Source organism: Lampris incognitus, chromosome 2 (genome assembly GCF_029633865.1).
Source record: "Lampris incognitus isolate fLamInc1 chromosome 2, fLamInc1.hap2, whole genome shotgun sequence".
NCBI classification, from domain to species: Eukaryota; Metazoa; Chordata; class Actinopteri; order Lampriformes; family Lampridae; genus Lampris; species Lampris incognitus.
Genome location: NC_079212.1, coordinates 145,114,320 through 145,134,268, shown reverse-complemented (window position 1 = coordinate 145,134,268; position 19,949 = coordinate 145,114,320). Strand labels below are relative to the sequence as shown.

The 19,949-nt window shown below is 44.3% G+C and overlaps 1 protein-coding gene across 1 annotated transcript in view; it reads right to left on the bottom strand.

Annotated features, from left to right (window-relative positions):
• The window catches only part of ripor3 (RIPOR family member 3), a 144,778-nt gene that overhangs the window by 59,693 nt on the left and 65,136 nt on the right, over positions 1-19,949 (bottom strand). The window contains exons 3-8 of the mRNA XM_056301896.1: positions 19,685-19,784; positions 3,017-3,172; positions 1,903-1,981; positions 1,578-1,601; positions 1,040-1,093; positions 174-323 (exon numbers count right to left, since the gene is read on the bottom strand). Coding sequence (XP_056157871.1) covers positions 174-323; positions 1,040-1,093; positions 1,578-1,601; positions 1,903-1,981; positions 3,017-3,172; positions 19,685-19,779 — 558 coding nt within the window. The 5' untranslated portion in view covers positions 19,780-19,784. The remainder of the gene's footprint in view (positions 1-173; positions 324-1,039; positions 1,094-1,577; positions 1,602-1,902; positions 1,982-3,016; positions 3,173-19,684; positions 19,785-19,949) is intronic.

Sequence of the window (19,949 nt, the reverse complement as noted above, 5' to 3'; positions counted from 1 at the left end):
GCAGGGCAGGGATGGGGATAATACTGGATTTATTTCATGTGTTGATTCTGTGATTTGTAAAATTTGTAAAATGCAAAATCCAATAAATATAAGTTTTTAAAAAACGGGCCTTCTGATTTTAACACACACACACACACACACACACACACACACACACACTGAGAGGGGTGTACCTGCAGGCTGTGTCTGTGGTTGCGGCCGAGCTCCAGCAGGCTGTCTCTGGACGCACGGGTGGACGGGGAGAGAGAGTAGGCTCTCTTCATGTTGATCGCCCCCTGACACAGTCTCCACTGGATACAATAGGTCTCATACAGCTCATCCACCTACAACAGGAGGGGGGGGGAGAGAGAGAGAGGGTGAGATACAGAGAGACAGAGAGAGGGTGAGATACAGAGAGAGAGAGGGAGGGTGAGATACAGAGAGAGAGCAAGAGGGAGGAGAGGAGAGAGATGATAACAGAAATTAGGAAGAGGACAGATGATCTACAGCCTTTTCACTTCTTTATGTAAAGACAGAATGTCGCTACACACAACCACTGTCAGACACAGATACACAGATAGACAGACAGACAGACAGACAGACAGACAGACAGACAGACAGATAGATAGATAGATAGATAGATAGATAGATAGATAGATAGATAGATAGATAGATAGATAGATAGATAGATAGATAGATAGATAGATAGATAGATAGATAGATAGATAGATAGATAGATAGATAGATAGACACACAGACAGACAGACACAGATAGATAGACACACAGACAGACACAGATAGATCGATAGATAGATCGATAGATCGATAGATAGATAGATAGATAGATAGATAGATAGATAGATAGACAGATAGACAGATAGACAGATAGATAGATAGATAGATAGATAGATAGATAGATAGATAGACAGATAGACACACAGACAGACAGACAGACAGACAGACAGACAGACACAGATAGATAGATAGATAGATAGATAGATAGATAGATAGATAGATAGATAGATAGATAGATAGATAGATAGATAGATAGATAGTTCACCTTGCTGATTTGGAACTCCAGTCTGCGGATGTATCTCTCCAAAGCTCTGATCTCCTGTGAAAACAGATTTTTTTTTCTGGTTCATGTTTGTGACGTTGTCTGTAAACTGATTTCAGATCAGCCTGTAAACCAGCTGGCCAGATCAGTCTGGATGACTGGAGAAATCAGTCTGGATGACTGGGGAAATCAGTCTGGATGACTGGCCAGATCAGTCTGGATGACTGGAGAAATCAGTCTGGATGACTGGGGAAATCAGTCTGGATGACTGGGGAAATCAGTCTGGATGACTGGCCAGATCAGTCTGGATGACTGGCCAGATCAGTCTGGATGACTGGGGAAATCAGTCTGGATGACTGGGGAAATCAGTCTGGATGACTGGCCAAACTAGTCTGGATGACTGGCCAGATCAGTCTACATGACTGGGGAAATCAGTCTGGATGACTGGCCAGATCAGTCTGGATGACTGGGGAAACCAGTCTGGAGAACTGGGGAAATGTCTTTGATTTCATAAAAATTATTATAACCAGTAGCAACTTACCTTCTCCAGGTCATAGAGAAAGGCCTGGAACAACAGAAAAGGCATTGTCAACTTCATCTCCATCATCATCACAAACACATCCACATATATATACTCCTACATATCCACACACTGACTACATATTTCATACGAAGCGCAGATATATACTGTACACCAACATCAGACCTGACATACAGTTTTACTCACAAAACAACAATACTACATGTCACACACACACACACGCGCAGAAAAGACTATGTTATGTCACGGAACAAGGTTGAAAACACACAGACACAAATAGACTCACGTTCATTCATTCATTCATTCATTCTCTCTCTCTCCTCACCAGTCTGGAGTTCCTCTTGGTCTCTCTCTGCTGTGACATCAGGAAGTCCATCTCCACCTGGTGACCCTCCAAGTACTCCCTACATCACCAAGTAAAGACGTCATTTTGAGTCCTTCAAAACACTTTTATGCCCCTTTCCCACTACACGGTACCGGCTCGACTCGCTTCTCTGTCCTTTTCCATTACCATAACAGTCCCCCCCCTCAGTGTAGCTGGATTTTCAGCTCTCCATTTTTTTTCAATTTCAAAATGTACTTTTAAGGTAGCTCCGCTTCGACTGCTTCGCTATTTAAAAATGGCGGGTGATATCCCGTGGGCGCAGTGATGACGCAGTGACACGTTTCTCTGACCAATCGGAGGTCTGCATTGATTTTGGTACCGGCTTCAGTTCTTTTGGAACCTCGACAAAGGCGGTACCAGAAAAGTGGTAACAGTTAGCAAAACGCCGGTACTTTCTAGTAATGGAAGATGAAAAAAGGCCGAGTCGAGTTGAGCCGGCACCACGTAGTGGAAAAGGGGCATTCGATCCTTCGTCGTTGAAATGGACTTTAGATCCCACTGGTCCATCACTCTGTCCTTAAATTATGCTGAATTTCATAACTACAGATGACACACGATGCTTTTATTCTATATTTAAACCAATTATTATTCAAACAAAAACAGCCCGAGATCAGATTTCCCTCTAATTGACAAAACTGGCTATTAAAAGTGTCACTCGGCCTGGTGGCTCTTTGTGTGCACCCAGATTAACCTGAACCACTAACGCAGCGCACGTTCAACCCTTGTGGTGTGTGGATAGTACTAGTACATGTAAACAGCTACAGGATGGATATCACTAGTACAAGTATATGCAGTAGTATCTGTAGTAGCGTGTGTACTCAAGTCTCTTACACTGTGCCAGGAAAATTGTACAGTTATTTGATAATATTGTTAGTACACAGTAATATAACAATACCACTTCACGATGATGTCATCGGTATACATTAATATGTCAGTACAGATATTTCATGATAGTATAAGTACGCAGTAATATAACAGTACCAATACTTGATGATAGTATTGGTACACAGTAATATACGTTACAGATACTTGGTGATAGTATTTATATACATACTTTAGTCCTTTGCGTAGCGCCTGGAAGATTCTGTCCACCTGCTCTGGCTGCTGTGTCCAGATGGCTCCGCCCACTCTGCTGGGAGACAGGTGTATTCTGGGAAGTTTACTGCCAGCCATAGCTTTGGAACGCAAAGAACTACGACCAGAGGAGGGGCTGGGTGGAGAGAGAGAGAGAGAGAGAATACAAATGGATCACTGATCAGTATTTTAAAGGCTAGTAAATGTGACATAAATACATGCATGGGCTGGTAGTTTGTAAGATCGAGAGCCCGTAAGAAAAGTTTGAGCCCTCTTTGACCATTAGTGACAAAGTAGTGAGTGTTTCTGTATCTCCGTTGTAATGCCACTAGGAGGCGCTCTGCAGCATGGGGGGGTTTGTTCTCTAGGGCGGTCAGGTGACGCACCTCCAAAGGGGAAGGTGAGAGAATTTTTCTATCCCATTCTACCACAGACGCCATCAAAATGAGAATACGCTTCGTATGCACGATCTTTGACCTCCTTCAGGAACACGCCACGCCATCCGGTTTCGCTAACAATGCTGCCATACTGTTATCACGGCCCAATTCCTCTGCAGATATTTCCATGGCTGTTTGCCTGGCCCTTCCTTCAAGCCTCAAAGCAACAGCAAGGGCTTGTTTCTTTTTGTCAAGTTCAGTAACCCGCGTCCAGATATTGATTTCATTTTTCCAACATTCCTGCAGGGGTGCCCACTACGTCGATTTCGATCGACCAGTAGAACACGAAGGCAGTGCTGGTAGATCTCCATGACATTCCAAAAAAACTTTTTTTCCCAAGACATTAGCCTATCATCTGTCCTCCATTTGGCATTTGCCTTTTGATTGACGTAAAGGACGGCCAGTCTGCTGTTGCCTAAAACCAAAGATTCTAGAGCGGAACCTAAAACTTTGTTACATTAGGTTACCATAACAACCAGAGCCCTTCTCGAACGTGCCTTGAAGTTCACATGCCCACAACGTAAGCTAACGCAGAACTGCATCAAGCTAGCTAGTTCAACTCTCTAAAAAAAAATTCTACTAAAAAGTGAAACAAAACAAAAATGAGTGGGGGAGCCGGACCTAGCAAGAAACAAAAAACCTACCATTTCCATGTGGAATGGGAGGAGGACTTTTATTTTCACCATGTCTTATTCCCAATGCGTTTGTCTCCTCTGTCAGTCTAGCATTGCTATCCCAAAAAAAGGAAATGTGGAGAGGCACTTTCGAACTGTTCATAAAAACTATGACAATGACCGAAAAGCGAGCTGAGAAAGAGAAAGGTGAGGGAACTAAAATCGCAGTTAATCGCCCAGCAGTCACTTTTCCCGCAGCTGCATTCAAAGGCAAAGGCAGCCACCGAAGCATCTTTACGGGTGAGTCACTCCATCATTAAGCATAAGAAGGCCTTCCAAGATGGAGAGATGCTGAAAGAGGCCTTCCTTGAGGCAGCAGATTCGTTGTTTCGGGACTTTAAAAACAAATCAGAAATAATATCTTCAATCAAAGCTCTCCAGTTATCAAGAGATTCCGTCACAAGGTGCTGTGAAGTGATGGGCGATGATTTGACACAGCAGCTTTGGAGGGACATCGTGGACTGCGAGTGTTTCTCACTACGGAAATCAGTGATACGGCCCAATTGTGCATTTTCATTCGCATGGTGTTTCAAGATATGACCGCAAAAGAGGAGCTGTTAACAATACTACCCATGAAGGAACACACGCGGGGAGAGGACATAATTCAGATCTTCAAAAACTTTGTGGATAAAACCCAACTCCCAGTGTGTAAACTGGTGTCAATCACCACGGACGGTGCGCCTGCTATGGTGGGCCGCTCTAATGGATTTATTGCCAAGTGCAGGGAGGACGATGCTTTCCCTGACTTCCTTAATTACCATTGCATAATACACCAACAAGCATTATGCGCAAAAATGCTAAACATGAAAGAGATCATGGATGTGGCAACCAAACCCGCCTGTTCTACTCGAGCGAGGTCTCTTCAAAGAGGGTTGTTTGGTACACATTTGGAAGAGGCCGACTGTAACTACTCTGACCTCTTGCTACACACTGACGTGAGAAGGCTTAGTAGAGGGAGATTCTTGCAGAGATTTCGAGAGCTCTGTCCGGAGATTAAGGAGTTTCTCCTTATCACTAAACATGCGGAACACAAGCAACTTAATGACAATCAGTGGCTGCTAGACTTGGCGTTTTTAACTGATTTAACCAACATGTTGAACGAGCTTAACTTAGAGCTGCAAGGAAAAGACAAAAGCGTGGTAAACATGATCAGCTCAGTTAACGCTTTCAAACGGAAAATGCAACTTCTGTCCTCAAAGTTGCAGCGCCGTGATTTGGGAAACTTCCGAAACCTGGCAGCAGAGCTGGAGAAGCAAGGGAGGGCGTGTGCACAACAGTGCACGCTACACAGAGCAGATTGAAAATGTCCGGTCAGACTTTGACAAACGGTTTCAAGACTTTGCTTTGCTTGAGCCAATCGCTACATTTATGTGCTACCCATTTGGGGAAGATACAGAGGTGGATTCCCTCGCCTAAACAATGGCATCACTGTTTCACCTGAACTCATCTGCAGTGGAGGATGAGATGCTGACAGTACAGGCTGACATTCAGCTTAAGTCCAGGGCGCATGGAGAGTTTTGAGAACTTACTTACAGAGGACAAGTACCCAAACATGAGGAAATGCGTAACCTCCTTGACGGCATTATTCGGCTCTACTTATTTGGGTGAGTCAGCCTTTTCTCACATGAAGATTATCAAGTCCAAATACCGTTCCACCATGACAGATGATCATTGGAGGCCTGCTTGAGGCTGGCTACCAGCAGCTACTGTCCGAACTATGCAACCTGTCTGACTCCCTCCAGTGCAGGTCTTCCTCAGAGTAGAGAGGTAGAGATCACAAATCTATTTACCACAGCTGTAAAGGTTCATGCAGTGATGCAATTTCAACATAGTGTAGTAGCAAATGCTTGGTATGATTATTGCCTGTGTAAGGTTCAATATAAATGCAAATCCATTGCAATACTGTATATGTAACACAACATGTATATAAATACACACACTGCATATAAATGTTCATATATATGTAAAACATGTACTGAGTATTTTTATTATTATTTCTAATATGAGTAGATCATTTTGACCTGGTCATTTTAAAAGTAGCTCACGAGTCAAAAAATTGTGGGCACCCCTGCTATAGAGGGTATGCGGGTGACGTCACAGATGCGGGACTCACAGCGGTAACGCGGCACTGAGTGGCAAAAAGACTGAGTGGCAGCATTAACGTCCAGCTGGAATACAGCGAGAACGCATCTAAAACGGGACAGAGCTGTTGTGCGATAGACTGCACTGATAGATTTCACATTAAATCGGAGTTGTCTTTTTACAGACTACCGGAAGATAAGGTAAAGAGAAACAAATGGATCGCTCCAATTCGCAGAAACAACTGGAATCCAGGCACCGAGTCGAGGATTTGCAGTTCCCATTTTGTGTCAGGTGGGCTAATGTTAGGCTATGTTGGATTTTTGGGTAACGTTAAATGGTAAAATCATAAAGTCATATACTGTATTGACTACTCATCATTAAATATTTAGCATCTTTCAAAAGTTTTTGTCAGCACATTTCTTTTACAACGTTGTTGTGTTGTGTTCTACAAACAAAGGGCAGAATGGTTGGCTTAACCTTACAGTTTTCACAGTTATAACTTTAAATATTTGTACAAACCTGTCCACAATCTTGCGTTATAATCCCGGTTTCACTGTTTCCCCTACTAGAAGCAGCCATGTTGCTGGATGTTTTGCCACTCACTGCGACTGAGGGGGCGTGTTCCAGTGGTAAAGTGACGTCAGTGCATACCCTCTATGGCCTGGCTTCATCGAACTTCGGTGGAACTTTATAATTAGCAACCATCCTCTGCTACCAATGTTATTACTAATAAATTACTAATAAACACGACGTTTATTTAGTTCACAGACCTTATTTAGTTCACAGCAACAACACCCTGTGACCGCCGTTTTATCTACTAAACTTCCCGCATGTGTCTCCAGGGTCAAAGGGGACCCCATTTTACCACAGTCAAAAGAACAGAGGGGAAATACATGTTAACAACGTAACATACATAACAAAGAACAAGAACAAGTGAACCGATGAACTTTCTCCCACCCGCTGAAACATCTCCCCAAACACACACCTCCACCCCCCATACAAGCTCCTGAGTACTTCCTAAGAAACACAGAAGACCTAGTAGCCTATTAAAGCTCCTACCAAGCTGAGACAGTGACAATTATATAATAGTAAATAAAAAAAAGCCCTGCCTACCAATGTAGGCAAGTTAAATAAGGTGTGGTAGATCAAACACAGGCAGCATGACCGCTTGTGGCCTACAGTGTTTCTCGTAAAAACCAAGTGAATAAATACAAAACAAAACCCCCCCCAAAAAAAGATAATAAATAAACCTCCTCCTCAAACATACATACAAGGCGATAGACAGGATATTATTGGGGGGGGGGGAACTGAATACCTCCTATCTGGGAATTGTATTGGAAAGGTTCAGTTACAGTTAAGGTCAAAATTATTAGCTCCCTTTATGAAATCAAACGAAACCCTTAACTTTTCCATGGAAATGACCATAACCAAAAGTGTTTATAGTTTAAGTGCTTCCAAAAGAACAAAGACAAAATCTCCACTAAGCTTGATGAAGATATTTTACTGATGCACTGAACTGGAACAAGAAAAAAAAAAAAATGACAAGGCCAAAATTATTAGCCCTCTGATAATTAATAGTCAATAGTGTAACCTTTCTGACTCACAACTGACAACAACCTCTTATGGTGGTTGGCACATGTCTCTTGAGGGATCTTAGCCCATTCTTCCATGGCAAATTGTTCCAGCTCATCCAAATTCTGTGGTTTTCGAGCATGGACATTAACCTTGAGCTCTCGCCACAGATTCTCAATAGGAGTGAGATCTGGGCTCTGAGAGGGCCACTCCAGGACCTTGATTTTGGTGTCCTTCAAGAAGTTTTGGGCCAACTTGGATGTATGCTTAGGGGCATCGTCTTGCTGGGAGACCCAGCAGTGACCTAAAGCTAGACTAGCAGCAGATTTCTTTACGTTATCCTTCAAAATGTCAACATAATCTTCTTTCTTCATGATCCCATGCACCCCAACAAGGTTCCCTGTGCCTGAAGCAGCAAAACAGCCCCCCCAACATTATGCTCCCACCACCATATTTAACTCTGGCAACTGTATTTTCAGTGTTGAAGGCCTCTCCCTTCCTTCGCCAAACAAAAGCAACATCCATGTGCCCAAACAGCTCAAGTTTAGTCTCATCAGACCAAAGGACAGACTTCCAGAACTCATGCCCATGTCTCAAATGTTCACGGGCAAACTTCAGTCTGGCTTTGATGTGCCGCTGTGTGAGCAATGGAGTTTTTCTTGGACGATGACCTCGAAGCCCACCACGATGAAGAGCCCTCACAACAGTCTTCCTTGAAACATCAAGTCCAGAAGAGGCCAGTTCAGCAACAATCATATTGGCAGAGATCCGGGGATTGTTGTTGACATCTCTGACTATTTTCCTCTCCAGAGTTTTTGAAATCTTGCCTTTTCGACCACGCCCAGGTTTGTTTCCAACAGAATTTGTCACCTTGTGCTTTGCAATGATGCAACGTACAACTATTCTAGACACTGTGAAATGCTTGGAAATGGCAGTATAGCCTCCCCCCTTAAGATGAGCATCCACTATCTTCTTTCTGAGTTCTAGACTGATTTCTTTACTTTTTGGCATGATGAAATTACATCTTATCAAGAATTTAAGAGTAGTCCCTCTCAATCAAGTGTTCAAGTGCCACTAGCCCTGTTCATTGGAGTCCCTTAAGTAAAGTTCAATGCTGATTAATTGCTCAGGTGTGGTTTGAAAGCTGATTGATTGCTCAGGTGTGGTTTGAAAGCTGATTGATTGCTCAGGTGTGGTTTGAAGGCAAAAAAATCACATGGGGGCTAATTATTTTGACCACCAAACCTGAAGATTTATTTTACATCCCAAAATGTACCAAACAGGGGCCTTAATATTGATGAATGTTTTACTATGTAACGTTTTATGAATGATGCAAACATTGGGCAGAATTTAAGGGCAATGTTCCATAGTTCCTTGGGGGCTAATAATTTTGACCTTAACTGTATGTATGCCTTTGCCAGGGTAAACAGAGCCCTGGGTCTAGCATTAAAAATCAAGAAGACCCAGGTCCTATATCAACCTCCACCCAACTAGCCATCTACCCAGCCCACCATGAAAGTGGACAACAAAATTCTGAAAACGTTGATCACCTCCCCTACCTCAGCAGCCTTCTCCCCTCAAAAGCTGACATTGACTCTGAAGTCAACCATCGCCTGAGTTGTTCCAGTGGCGCTTATGCCAGACTCAGGAAAAGAATCTTTGAAGACCGAGACCTAAACAAAACTACTGTCTACAGAGCTGTTCTCCCCACCTTGCTGTATGCAGCAGAGTTATGGACCACCTACAGCAGGCACCGGAGAGCCCTGGAACAATGCCACCAAAGACCCTTTTGATAGAGCCTGAGGATCACGATCTATCGTAAGGATCATAAAGTGTCCTTTAAAAAACATGTGATGTAATGAGCTGCCATCCCAGTGCTCCCATTCTTACTGGACATGTGCTGAGCTGACGTGACGTCAGAGCATTTACACAAGACACCCGGGGTATTTCTCTGATACCTTCACATAGTTTATGTGTGGAATCCTCCATGATGAGGACATCCTGATTAACGACCAAGGCTGTCATTTTGACCATTTTTGGATTTTCAAAGTTTAATAACTTTGTGAAAAGGAAAAAAAAAGATACAGACCTGCTGCTCCCTGAATGCTCCTAAAACTGCATATATTTGCATTAAAATGAGTTTTAGATCAATTGCACAAAAAAAGTTATGATAAGCTCTACCTAAAACGACCATGAGCGGTCAAAATGTCTGCTTGTAACTTGCGAGTGATCGTGCGCATCATGTCAGTATTTATGACGTGTGTTGGTGGCGTCATTTCCTTCATGAAGTTCGTTGCTCTGTCCTAGAAACACACTAGCGTCCTCCAGTGCAGAGAAATAGTCTAAACTTGATTTTTGATTATTTACATGTCTGGTTACAGACGCCACTACAGACGCACCATGACTACAACCAAGGCGTTGCAGTATTTACAGGCGTTGGACAGCGGCCATTTTAAACTGTTTGAAAAACAGTATTTAAGTTGTTAGTGTTAATTTTGGTGTCAGTTAGTTTCCTAACAGACATACTCACATATGTAATGCGTTAATATCTCAGTTGGGTATTTATCTTGACAGAATATAAAGTTCAAAAACAGGCAGTTATTTTGACCGCCCATGGTCATTTTAGGTAGGAGTGAAATCCCAGTCGTTCTGGTGTTAAAACCGAGTGTCAGAGACACGGATCTGAGCTGGATGAACTCTTTATTTTCCATCATTTGCACGAATCATTGGTTTACATCATAACCTATCTCCCTAAATGTATTTTTGCTTCCTGTTTCTTTAAAACGAGAGTTAAAACGCCCTTGTGTTGCACGTGCTGTGCTCCAAGTTCACCACTGTGTCCCTAAACAGAGAGGAGCCACTACTGAAATATAGAGTCGATCATTTTATCCAGGAGGGGGTGACGACAGACTTCTTAAGATTCCCTAAAAAAAAGAACGAGATATTTATTTTGTTCCATCTAGCAGTTTTAAAGAACTGGATTACACTTTTCATTTCCTGACACCGGGTTTTGTAGTTTTCAAATGACAAAAAGTTTGAGACTCCTTCTCAAAAGTCTGCGGCAATGTAAATATAAATTGTGTGTGTGTGTGTGTGTGTGTATGCGTGCACACACATCATAATTCTGTGCAAACATGTCTGTCCTGTACTTTAAGATCATGTTGACATCCCAGCGTCGTGTAATTATGATTGTCGTGCTATATTTGGCATGCTGTTCTCAGCCTGTGTGGTTGTGTTTTTGACGTGTTTACGGCGGTTCTGTCTGTGACGTGTCTGTGTCACCATGAGAGCCTCATAAGGAGGAGTCCTGATGGCCACAGAGCGACAGGCTGGCAGGAGGTCGTCAGCGAACCCCGGAAAGAATTCATGATGAACATTGGGGGTCCTGGCGAAGTGTGTGTGCTCTCTCTCTCGCTCTCTCTCTCTCTCACACACACACACACACACACACACACACACACACACACACACACAGGAAGTACATTCCAGAGATGTCTCTATAACATAACATGCAGTCCCACTGTGTTGACCCATGGGCTTTCCAGATGCTTCTCTCACAAGGGTCTGTCATCTCTGTATCCTGTCTCAAGTTTACTGGTCTAGTGACTGTCTGTCTATCAGAGAGAGAGAGAGAGCGAGAGAGAGAGAGAGAGAGAGAGAGAGAGAGAGAGAGAGAGAGACGGGTCTGTGGACTTTCCAGCGCTGAAACCCGTCTGTTGGGCCGTCAGATGGTAGTTTAATAAATAGTAATAGTTTAAATCAGGAATACTTCATGTGTCATTTCGTTTCACTTCTTCTCTTCTCACTTTACATCCATGGAAAGCTCTGTGAAAATAATAAAATATGCAGACGACACCACCATTGTAGGCCTCATCTCCAACAATGATGAAACCCAGTACCGCACTGCAGTAGACCAAGCTTTCACCTGGTGCGCAAACAACAACCTTCTGCTTAACACAGCCAAAACCCCAGAACTCATTACTGACTTCCGATGCATGCCGAATCCCAAAACACCCATACAAATGAACAGAGACCCCCTCACCACCACCAACTATTGAATTCCTTGGAACATACATCAACAATAACCTCAGGTGGAAAATTAACATTGAACACTTCACTGCAAAAGCTCAACAACCACTTTACTTTCTTAGGCAGCTTGAAAAATACCAGATCAAACATCAACTGCTCATTCTGTTCTACTCAGCCATTATCGAGTCCCCCATAACATCTTCTATTACAATATTACAGTATTACAGTATTATAGTATTACAGTATATTGGTGGTGGTAATGGATTTGTTGAAATTATAGTATTACAATATTACAGTATGGTATGGCAGCACAGACAGTCAAACACGGAAAAAACTGCAGCGGATTGTCTACAAGACATCCAAAATCATAGGCACCCACTCTCCTCGGTTGAATCTCTACAGACTCACCGGACTGTAAAGTGAGTGAAGAAGTTCATCTCCGACCCCTCACATCCTGCTCATCACCTCTTCCAGCTCCTTCCCTCAAGGAGGCGCTACAGGTCACTGTCCACTAAGACTAAACGCTTCACAAACAGTTTTTCCCACTAGCCATCAGGACTGAATTCCTCCCTATAGTCCCTCCTCACAAACCACTGGCATAAATACCACCATTCACCATTCAACCTGCACATTCTCTTGACGGACAAATTTAAAAAGGGTGTGGAAAAAATTGTGAAAAAGAGCAACAATTACAAGATAAAGATGAAATATAATGGATACATACAGCTCCTAGCTCGTGCTCATTTTCCCACCTACAGATTTGAACAGTCAACCTTTCAGGTTTGACCTTGCTGATCTTTTCTGATCCTCGGTTTACCCGTCACGTTCTCTTCAATATCTAACGACTGACGCACCAGTCACAGGGACCAATAGCCACCCATTTGATGTTCATCTCAGTGTTAACCACATCAACAATACTGATGGTCTTTGGACCATCAGTATTGGAGGAAACTGGAGCACCCGGAGGAAACCCATGCAGACACGGGGAGAACATACAAACTCCAAGGAGGATAGAGTCACCCCCCTTCTCAAGAAACCATCACTTAACCCCTCTGACGTCAGAAACTACAGACCAGTTTCCCTTCTACCCTTTCTATCCAAAACTTTCGAACATGCTGTCTTTAACCAACTTTCTTTGTACCTCCACTAGAACAACCTCCTGGACCCCAACCAGTCTGGGTTCAGGGTGGGTCACTCGACAGAGACGGCCCTCCTTGCAGTGACAGAATCGCTGCACTCTGCGAGAGCAAACTCTCTCTCCTCTGTTCTGATACTCCTGGACCTGTCAGCTGCGTTCGACACAGTGAACCACCAGTTCCTCCTCTCTACCCTCGAGGGGCCGGGTGTCACAGGCTCTGCACTCTCAATGTTTGAAACCTACCTGACAGGTCGCTCCTACCAGGTGACATGGAGGGGATCTGTGTCGGAGCCTCGCAGACTGACTACAAGCGTTCCACAGGGTTCGGTTCTGGGTCCTCTCCTTTTCTCCCTGTACACGACATTCCTGGGTTCTGTTATTCGCTCGCATGACTTCTCTTACCATTGTTATGCTGATGACACCCAGCTGATCTTGTCCTTTCCTCCATCTGACACACAAGTAGAGACACGCATTGCTGCGTGCTTGACTGACATCTCGGAGTGGATGGCAACACACCACCTGAAGCTCAATCTGGACAAGACTGAGCTGATGTTCCTCCCAGGGAAAGGTTGCCTGCACCGAGACCTGGCCATCACCATTGACAACACTGTCGTGACGCCAACTCGGACTGTGAGGAATCTGGGTGTGATCCTGGACGACCAACTGTCGTTTGCTAAAAACGTTGCATCGGTTGCTCGATCCTGCAGATTTCTCTTCCATAACATCAGGAGGATTCGCCCATTCCTCACAGACGAAATGGCACAGGTGCCCATCCAGGCTCTGGTCATCTCCCGGCTGGACTACGGCAACTCCCTCCTTGCTGGCGCCCCAGCGTCAGCCATCACACCTCTGGAGCTTGTTCAGAAAGCTGCAGCTCATCTGGTGTTCAACCACCCTAAGTTCTCCCACACAACTCCCCTTCTCATGTCCCTACACTGGCTCCCAGTAGCTGCTTGCATCCAGTTTAAGACTCTGGTGCTAGCCTACAGGGCAGTGAAAGGAACAGCTCCTTCCTATCTCCAGGCCATGGTGAAGCCCTACACCCCCGCCCGACCACTTCGCTCTGCTGCCTCGGGATGCCTGATTACCCCATCGCTCAGAGGCCCTTGCTGCCGATCAACTCGCTCACGGCTCTTTTCTGTCCTGGCCCCACAGTGGTGGAATGAACTCCCCACTGATGTCAGGACAGAGGAGTCGCTGCCCATCTTTCGGCACAGGTTGAAAACTCACCTCTTCAAGAACTACTACCCTGTTACTTGTTCTTAGCACTTATTGTATTCACTCATTTAAAAAAAGTAAAATCTCATTCTTGCACTTTTACTTTAGCACTGGTTTTGCTCTTAGATGCTTGTTTAGATGCACTTATGACCTCTGATGACTAGTAGTTCTCCTGATTTCCTACGTTAAATGCACTTATTGTAAGTCGCTTTGGATAAAAGCGTTGGCTAAATGACTGTAATGTAATGTAATGTACTGTGGAGAATCTTGTGGAAAAAGCTGAGGCTGAAACTGGGTTTTTATTTTCGAAATAAGTTGTGTTTTTCTTTAAATGTAAAAAAGCGACTTGTTGCTGCCACCTTTTTACCTGTGTTGGATTATAGAGCTTTGTTGTATATGAATGCTTCTGCTCAATGTCTCCGCGCGTTACACACTGCCTACCATTCTTCTTTGAGAATTATTACTAATTGCAAATCATTGACACATCACTGAGTTGTATGCTTGGGTGGGATGGCCTGCTCTGGCCACCCGAAGCCTCGGTCATTGGTATACTTTTATATAAGGCAATCCTCAGTCTGCTGCCTTCCTACATCTGTGACTTAGTTGCACTGAGAAGTGCTGGCCCTTACTCCTTTCTTTCTCTTGACTATGTGTTGCTTTCTGTTCCATATGCCGGCACTGAATTGTGTAAAAAGGCTTTTGTTCATTCTGCACCTTTAACCTGGAATATGTTGCAGAATGACTGGAAACTTAGAGTTAATCTCACTGAGCTGTTTTAAATCCAAATTGAGAGTACTTGAAGCTGATTTCACAACATGTACTTGTTTTTTTATAATCTGCTTGTAATATGCTTTTTCTCTCATTTTTTTGTCTTTTGTTTGTGTTTTCAAATGTGTAATTTTGCAACTGTGTGATTTTGTAACTGTGCTGCCTATCTTGGCCAGGTCTCCTTTGAAAAAGAGTTTTGTACTCTCAACGGGATCCTCCTGGTTAAATAAAGGTTAAATAAAAATAGCTGTTTATTTAACACTTGTCATTTTAACCCAAACAGAACAAAAAGGTTAAAGTTCTGCTGAAACATTTCTACTAATCAGTCGGTCTATTAACAAATAGGCCCCTATTTAACCATGTGGGTCTATGTCAGTGTGAAACAAGCCATTGATAAAAATAACGTTCTTTGACTCCAAACCACAAGTCTCATTTATATCTGGATTCATATCATACTCGGATTTCTGTTTTCATCAATGAACAGTACTTCACACAACTTGATACGTCATCAAGATGACACCGTGGATGGTAGCCTTGGTTCTGCGCTCTCTTGTACTTTTTGTTTTTGTTTATTTGTTTAGTTTCCAGTGCCCGCTCACTGATCACGTACAGCAGGGGAGAACTTTTAAGTTTCCAACTGTCCACTGGACGAACTGAACAGACTATTTTACCGACTTTAATTGAAAATTTTAATGGAAGTCTTGCCGAGTTCTTGGTCGGTACAGCCCTGAGTATGCAGACTGAAGACACCGAAGGGGGAAGCGAGCCGGAGCACTCGTTAAACTGTGACAGCTGGGATTTAGAACTGCGATCCCGTCAATCCACCTGGCGAATGTCCGCTCTCTGGCCAACAAGACGGACGAACTCCTACCCTTAAACGGAAAAAACTCAGACTTTTCCAGGTTTGCCGACCTGTGTCTTACTGAAACCTGGCTTGGTGAGCATATCACAGACAGTACACTTCATCTGCCGCAGTTCCAACTCCTCTGGGCGGACTGTGATATGGCGCTATCGGGGGGTGGGGGGGGATGGAGTGGTGGCCTATGCTTCTACATAAACGAAGGTTGGTGTAAAGATGCCACAGTGTTGAAGAAATCATGCAGCCCTAAAAACTTTTTTCAGTGACTGTAAACCATTCTATTCATCACAGGAATTTTCATCATTTATTCTGTCTAGCTCCCACCTCAGGCCTGAGTTAAAGAGGTGTTAAAACACCTGGCTGATCACATTATAAACATGGGGCGCAAATATCCAGACTCCCTTCTCATTATCCTAGGAGATTTTAACAGAGAAAACCTCAGCCACGAACTGCCAAAATACAGACAGCATGTTAAATGTCCCACCAGGGACAAAAACACTCTGGATCATTGCTACACAATATTAAAGGACGCCTATCGTTCTGTCCCCCGTGCAGCCCTGGGCCCCTCTGATCACTGCCTGATTCATCTTATCCCAACCTACAGGCAGAAATTAAAATCTGCAGAGCCTGTGGTTAAAAATGTGAGGAAATGGACAAATGAGTCAAAACTGGATCTCCAGGCCTGGCTCGACTGCACTGACGGGAGTGTTTTTGAGGCTGCAGCTACAGACCTGGACGAACTTACTGACACTGTGACATCATACATCAGCTTTTGTGAGGACATGTGTGTGCCCATCAAAACCTTCTGTACCTTTAACAATATGCCCTGATTCTCAGCTGAACTGTGGCAGCTTCATCAGGCCAAAGAGGAAGCCTACAGGAGTGGAGATAGGAGCCTGTATAACAAAGCCAGAAATACACTCACAAAGGAGATCAGAGTGGCAAAAAGGTGCTACTCTGAAAAGTTGAAAAAAAGGTTTTCTGCCAACAACCCATCATCAGTCTGAAGCGGTTTGAAAGACATTACCAACTACAGGAGACCATACCCCCACACTGCAGGGAACCATCAACTGATGACTTAAATGGGTTTTACTGCAGGTTTGAAAAGCAAACTTTCCCTCCCCTCACCCTCTCCAGCCACAACACACAACCAACTACACCCCCTGCCAGCCACTACCCCCTCCTCACCGAACCCCCACCCGTACTCAGGATCTGTGTTGAGGACATGTGCCAGCTCTTCCAGCGAAAGAAGACCAGGAAGACACCAGGCCCGGATGGCGTGTCACCCCCCGTCTTAAAATTTGTGCTGACCAGCTGGCCCCCATTTTCACACTGATCTTCAACAGATCACTGGAGCTGTGACGTCCACTCCTGCTTCAAGAGCTCCACTATCATCTCTGTCCCCAAGAAACCCCGTACCACAGTATTACATGACTACAGGCCCATTGCCCTAACGTCTGTGGTCATGAAATCCTTCGAGACACTGGTGTTGGCCCACCTGAAGGAAATCACAGGCCCCCTGCTCGACCCCCTGCAGTTCGCCTACTGAGGAAACAGGTCAGTGGAGGATGCAGTCAACATGGGATTACACTACATCTTCCAACAACTCCACTCCCCAGGGACAAACGCAAGGGTGCTGTTTGTGGACTTCAGCTCAGCATTCAACACCATCGTCCCAGATATTCTCCACTCCAAACTCACCCAGCTCACTGTACCAGCCCCCATCTGCCAGTGGATTAAAAATTTCTTGACAGACTAGAGGTAGTAGGTGAGGACGGGGAAAATCACATCCAGCACCTAGACAACAGCACTGGCGTCCCCCAGGGAAGTGTGCTCCCCCCTCCACTCTTCTCCCTCTACACAAATGAGTGCAGCTCAGGTGAATCGTCTGTTAAACTCCTGAAGTTTGCGGATGACACAATCATCATTGGCCTTATCCGGGATGGTGACGAGTCTGCATATAGATGGGAGGTTGATCAGCTGGTCCTCTGGTGCAGCCATAACAACCTGGAGCTGAACATGCTCAAAACAGTGGAGATGACAGTGGACTTCAGGAGGAGTCCCCCAACACTGCCCCCCTCCTCACCATACTCAACAGCACAGTGTCTTCAGTGAAAACCTACAGATTTCTGAGTTCCACAATTTCCCAGAACCTAAGGTGGGCATCCAGCATAGACATAATCATCAAAAAGACCCAGCAGAGGATGTACTTTCTCCACCAGCTCAAGAAATTCAACCTGCCTTAGGAACTGTTGATTCAGCTCTACACTGCAATAATCCAGTCTGTCCTCTGTACATCCATCACTGTCTGGTTTGGTTCAGCCACCAAACAGGACAGGGACAGACTGCAACGGACAGTTAGGTCTGCAGAGAAAACCATTGGTGCCAACCTGCCCTCCATTCAGGACTTATACACCTCCAGACGTAGGAAACAGGCAGGCAACATCACTGCAATCCCATCACACCCTGGTCACAACCTGTTCCAACTCCTCCCCTCTGATAGGTGCTACAGAGCACTGTACCCCAAAACAACCAGATATAAAAACAGTTTTTTTCCACGGGCTGTCATTCAAATGAACACTTAACACTGCCAAATAAATCCAACCATTTTGTAGATACTGTACTGTATATTGTCCGTATACATATACATATAATATCTACAGCCTGGGTCTCCCGCACCACGGGCGACTATGTTAACAGGTCAACTAAAGGGTCAGACCCGTTATCCAACTGGCTAGCGAATCTACTCCTTCATGCTCGTTACACTACCCCCATCCTTCGGGAAGCGCGTCCCTGTGCTTCAGCATATCAGCTCCCTCACGCCTCTAGGCGCACGAGCTTCCGATGGCCTCACGATCTCACCATCCCACTTCTGACACCAATGTAGCAAACTCAGAGGGAAGCCAGGAATCCGCCGCAGCCGGGATGTGAACTCGGGTCGCCTGCACCACAGGTGACTGCGCTAACGAGTCAACTAAAGGGTCAGACCCGTTAGCCAACCGGCTAGCAAGTCTGCTCCTTCATGCTTGTTATACACACACACACACACACACACACATATATATATATATATAAAATCCAGTGAGTCAAGTAAATTCTTTATGAGACAGTACAAACCTGTTTCATCCCATAAGCAATCATCAGCTGTCAATAATCTATACTTAGCACAAAAAGTAGGGAAATGTGTGTTTGGTAGATTATTTCTTTGTTGTAACAATGCGTCTTGGCAATAAATCTTATACTGTTGGAAAACCTGTTTATTTCCCTTTTAAATGGTGTTACATTTGTAAGGAACATGCATTTGTGGGATGAGCAGCAGAGCTGAGTATGTGGGTTGTGCCCATGCCAAATCTTCTCTGCCAGTGCCAAACAGCTTATCTTGCTGTTGCTATTGACTCTTGTTTTGAGCTTCTGGTACCCCAGGTGCTGCCAATCAGCTGCCTGATATAAGATTTATTGCCAAGAAACATTGTTACAACAAAGAAATAATCTACCAAACACAAATTTCCTTACTTTTTGTGCTAGGTTTATATATCCATCCATCCATCCATTATCCAAACCACTTATCCTGCTCATATATATATATATATATAAAGATAGATGTAAGGAAATAAAACTTTAATACATTGCAGTAGAAGCCTGTTTTGTGCGTGAGTCAAACCTTGTGTATATATGTGAAGGTTGTTGTGTTGTAGTGTTGTTATTCTGTGTTAAGTACACTGAGAGAGCCACGAAACCAGAGTCACATTCCATGTGTGTGCAAACCTTCATGGACAACAAACATGATTCTGAGTCTGACTGCTGTTGTTTAATACCCAGTCCACTTTATGACTACCAGTCGCGTCACTGGCTATAACAGCTTGTCACTCACCGCCGTCGTCCAGTCAGAGAACTGAACCCGGTGAAGGACAGGCTCCTCTTGACTACACCCCCCTCTGAGGAGTTAAACAGCAGTTTCACTGACATCCTTCCTAAAAAGAGATAGACAGCCAGAGAGAGAAACAGATAGAGAGAGAGAGACAGAGAAACAGACAGAAAGACAGAGACAGAGAACAGATAGACAGAAAGAACGGGTGGAAAGACAGAGGTAAACAGAGAAGCTTGATTATTTTCATTTCTCACTGATACGTTTCATG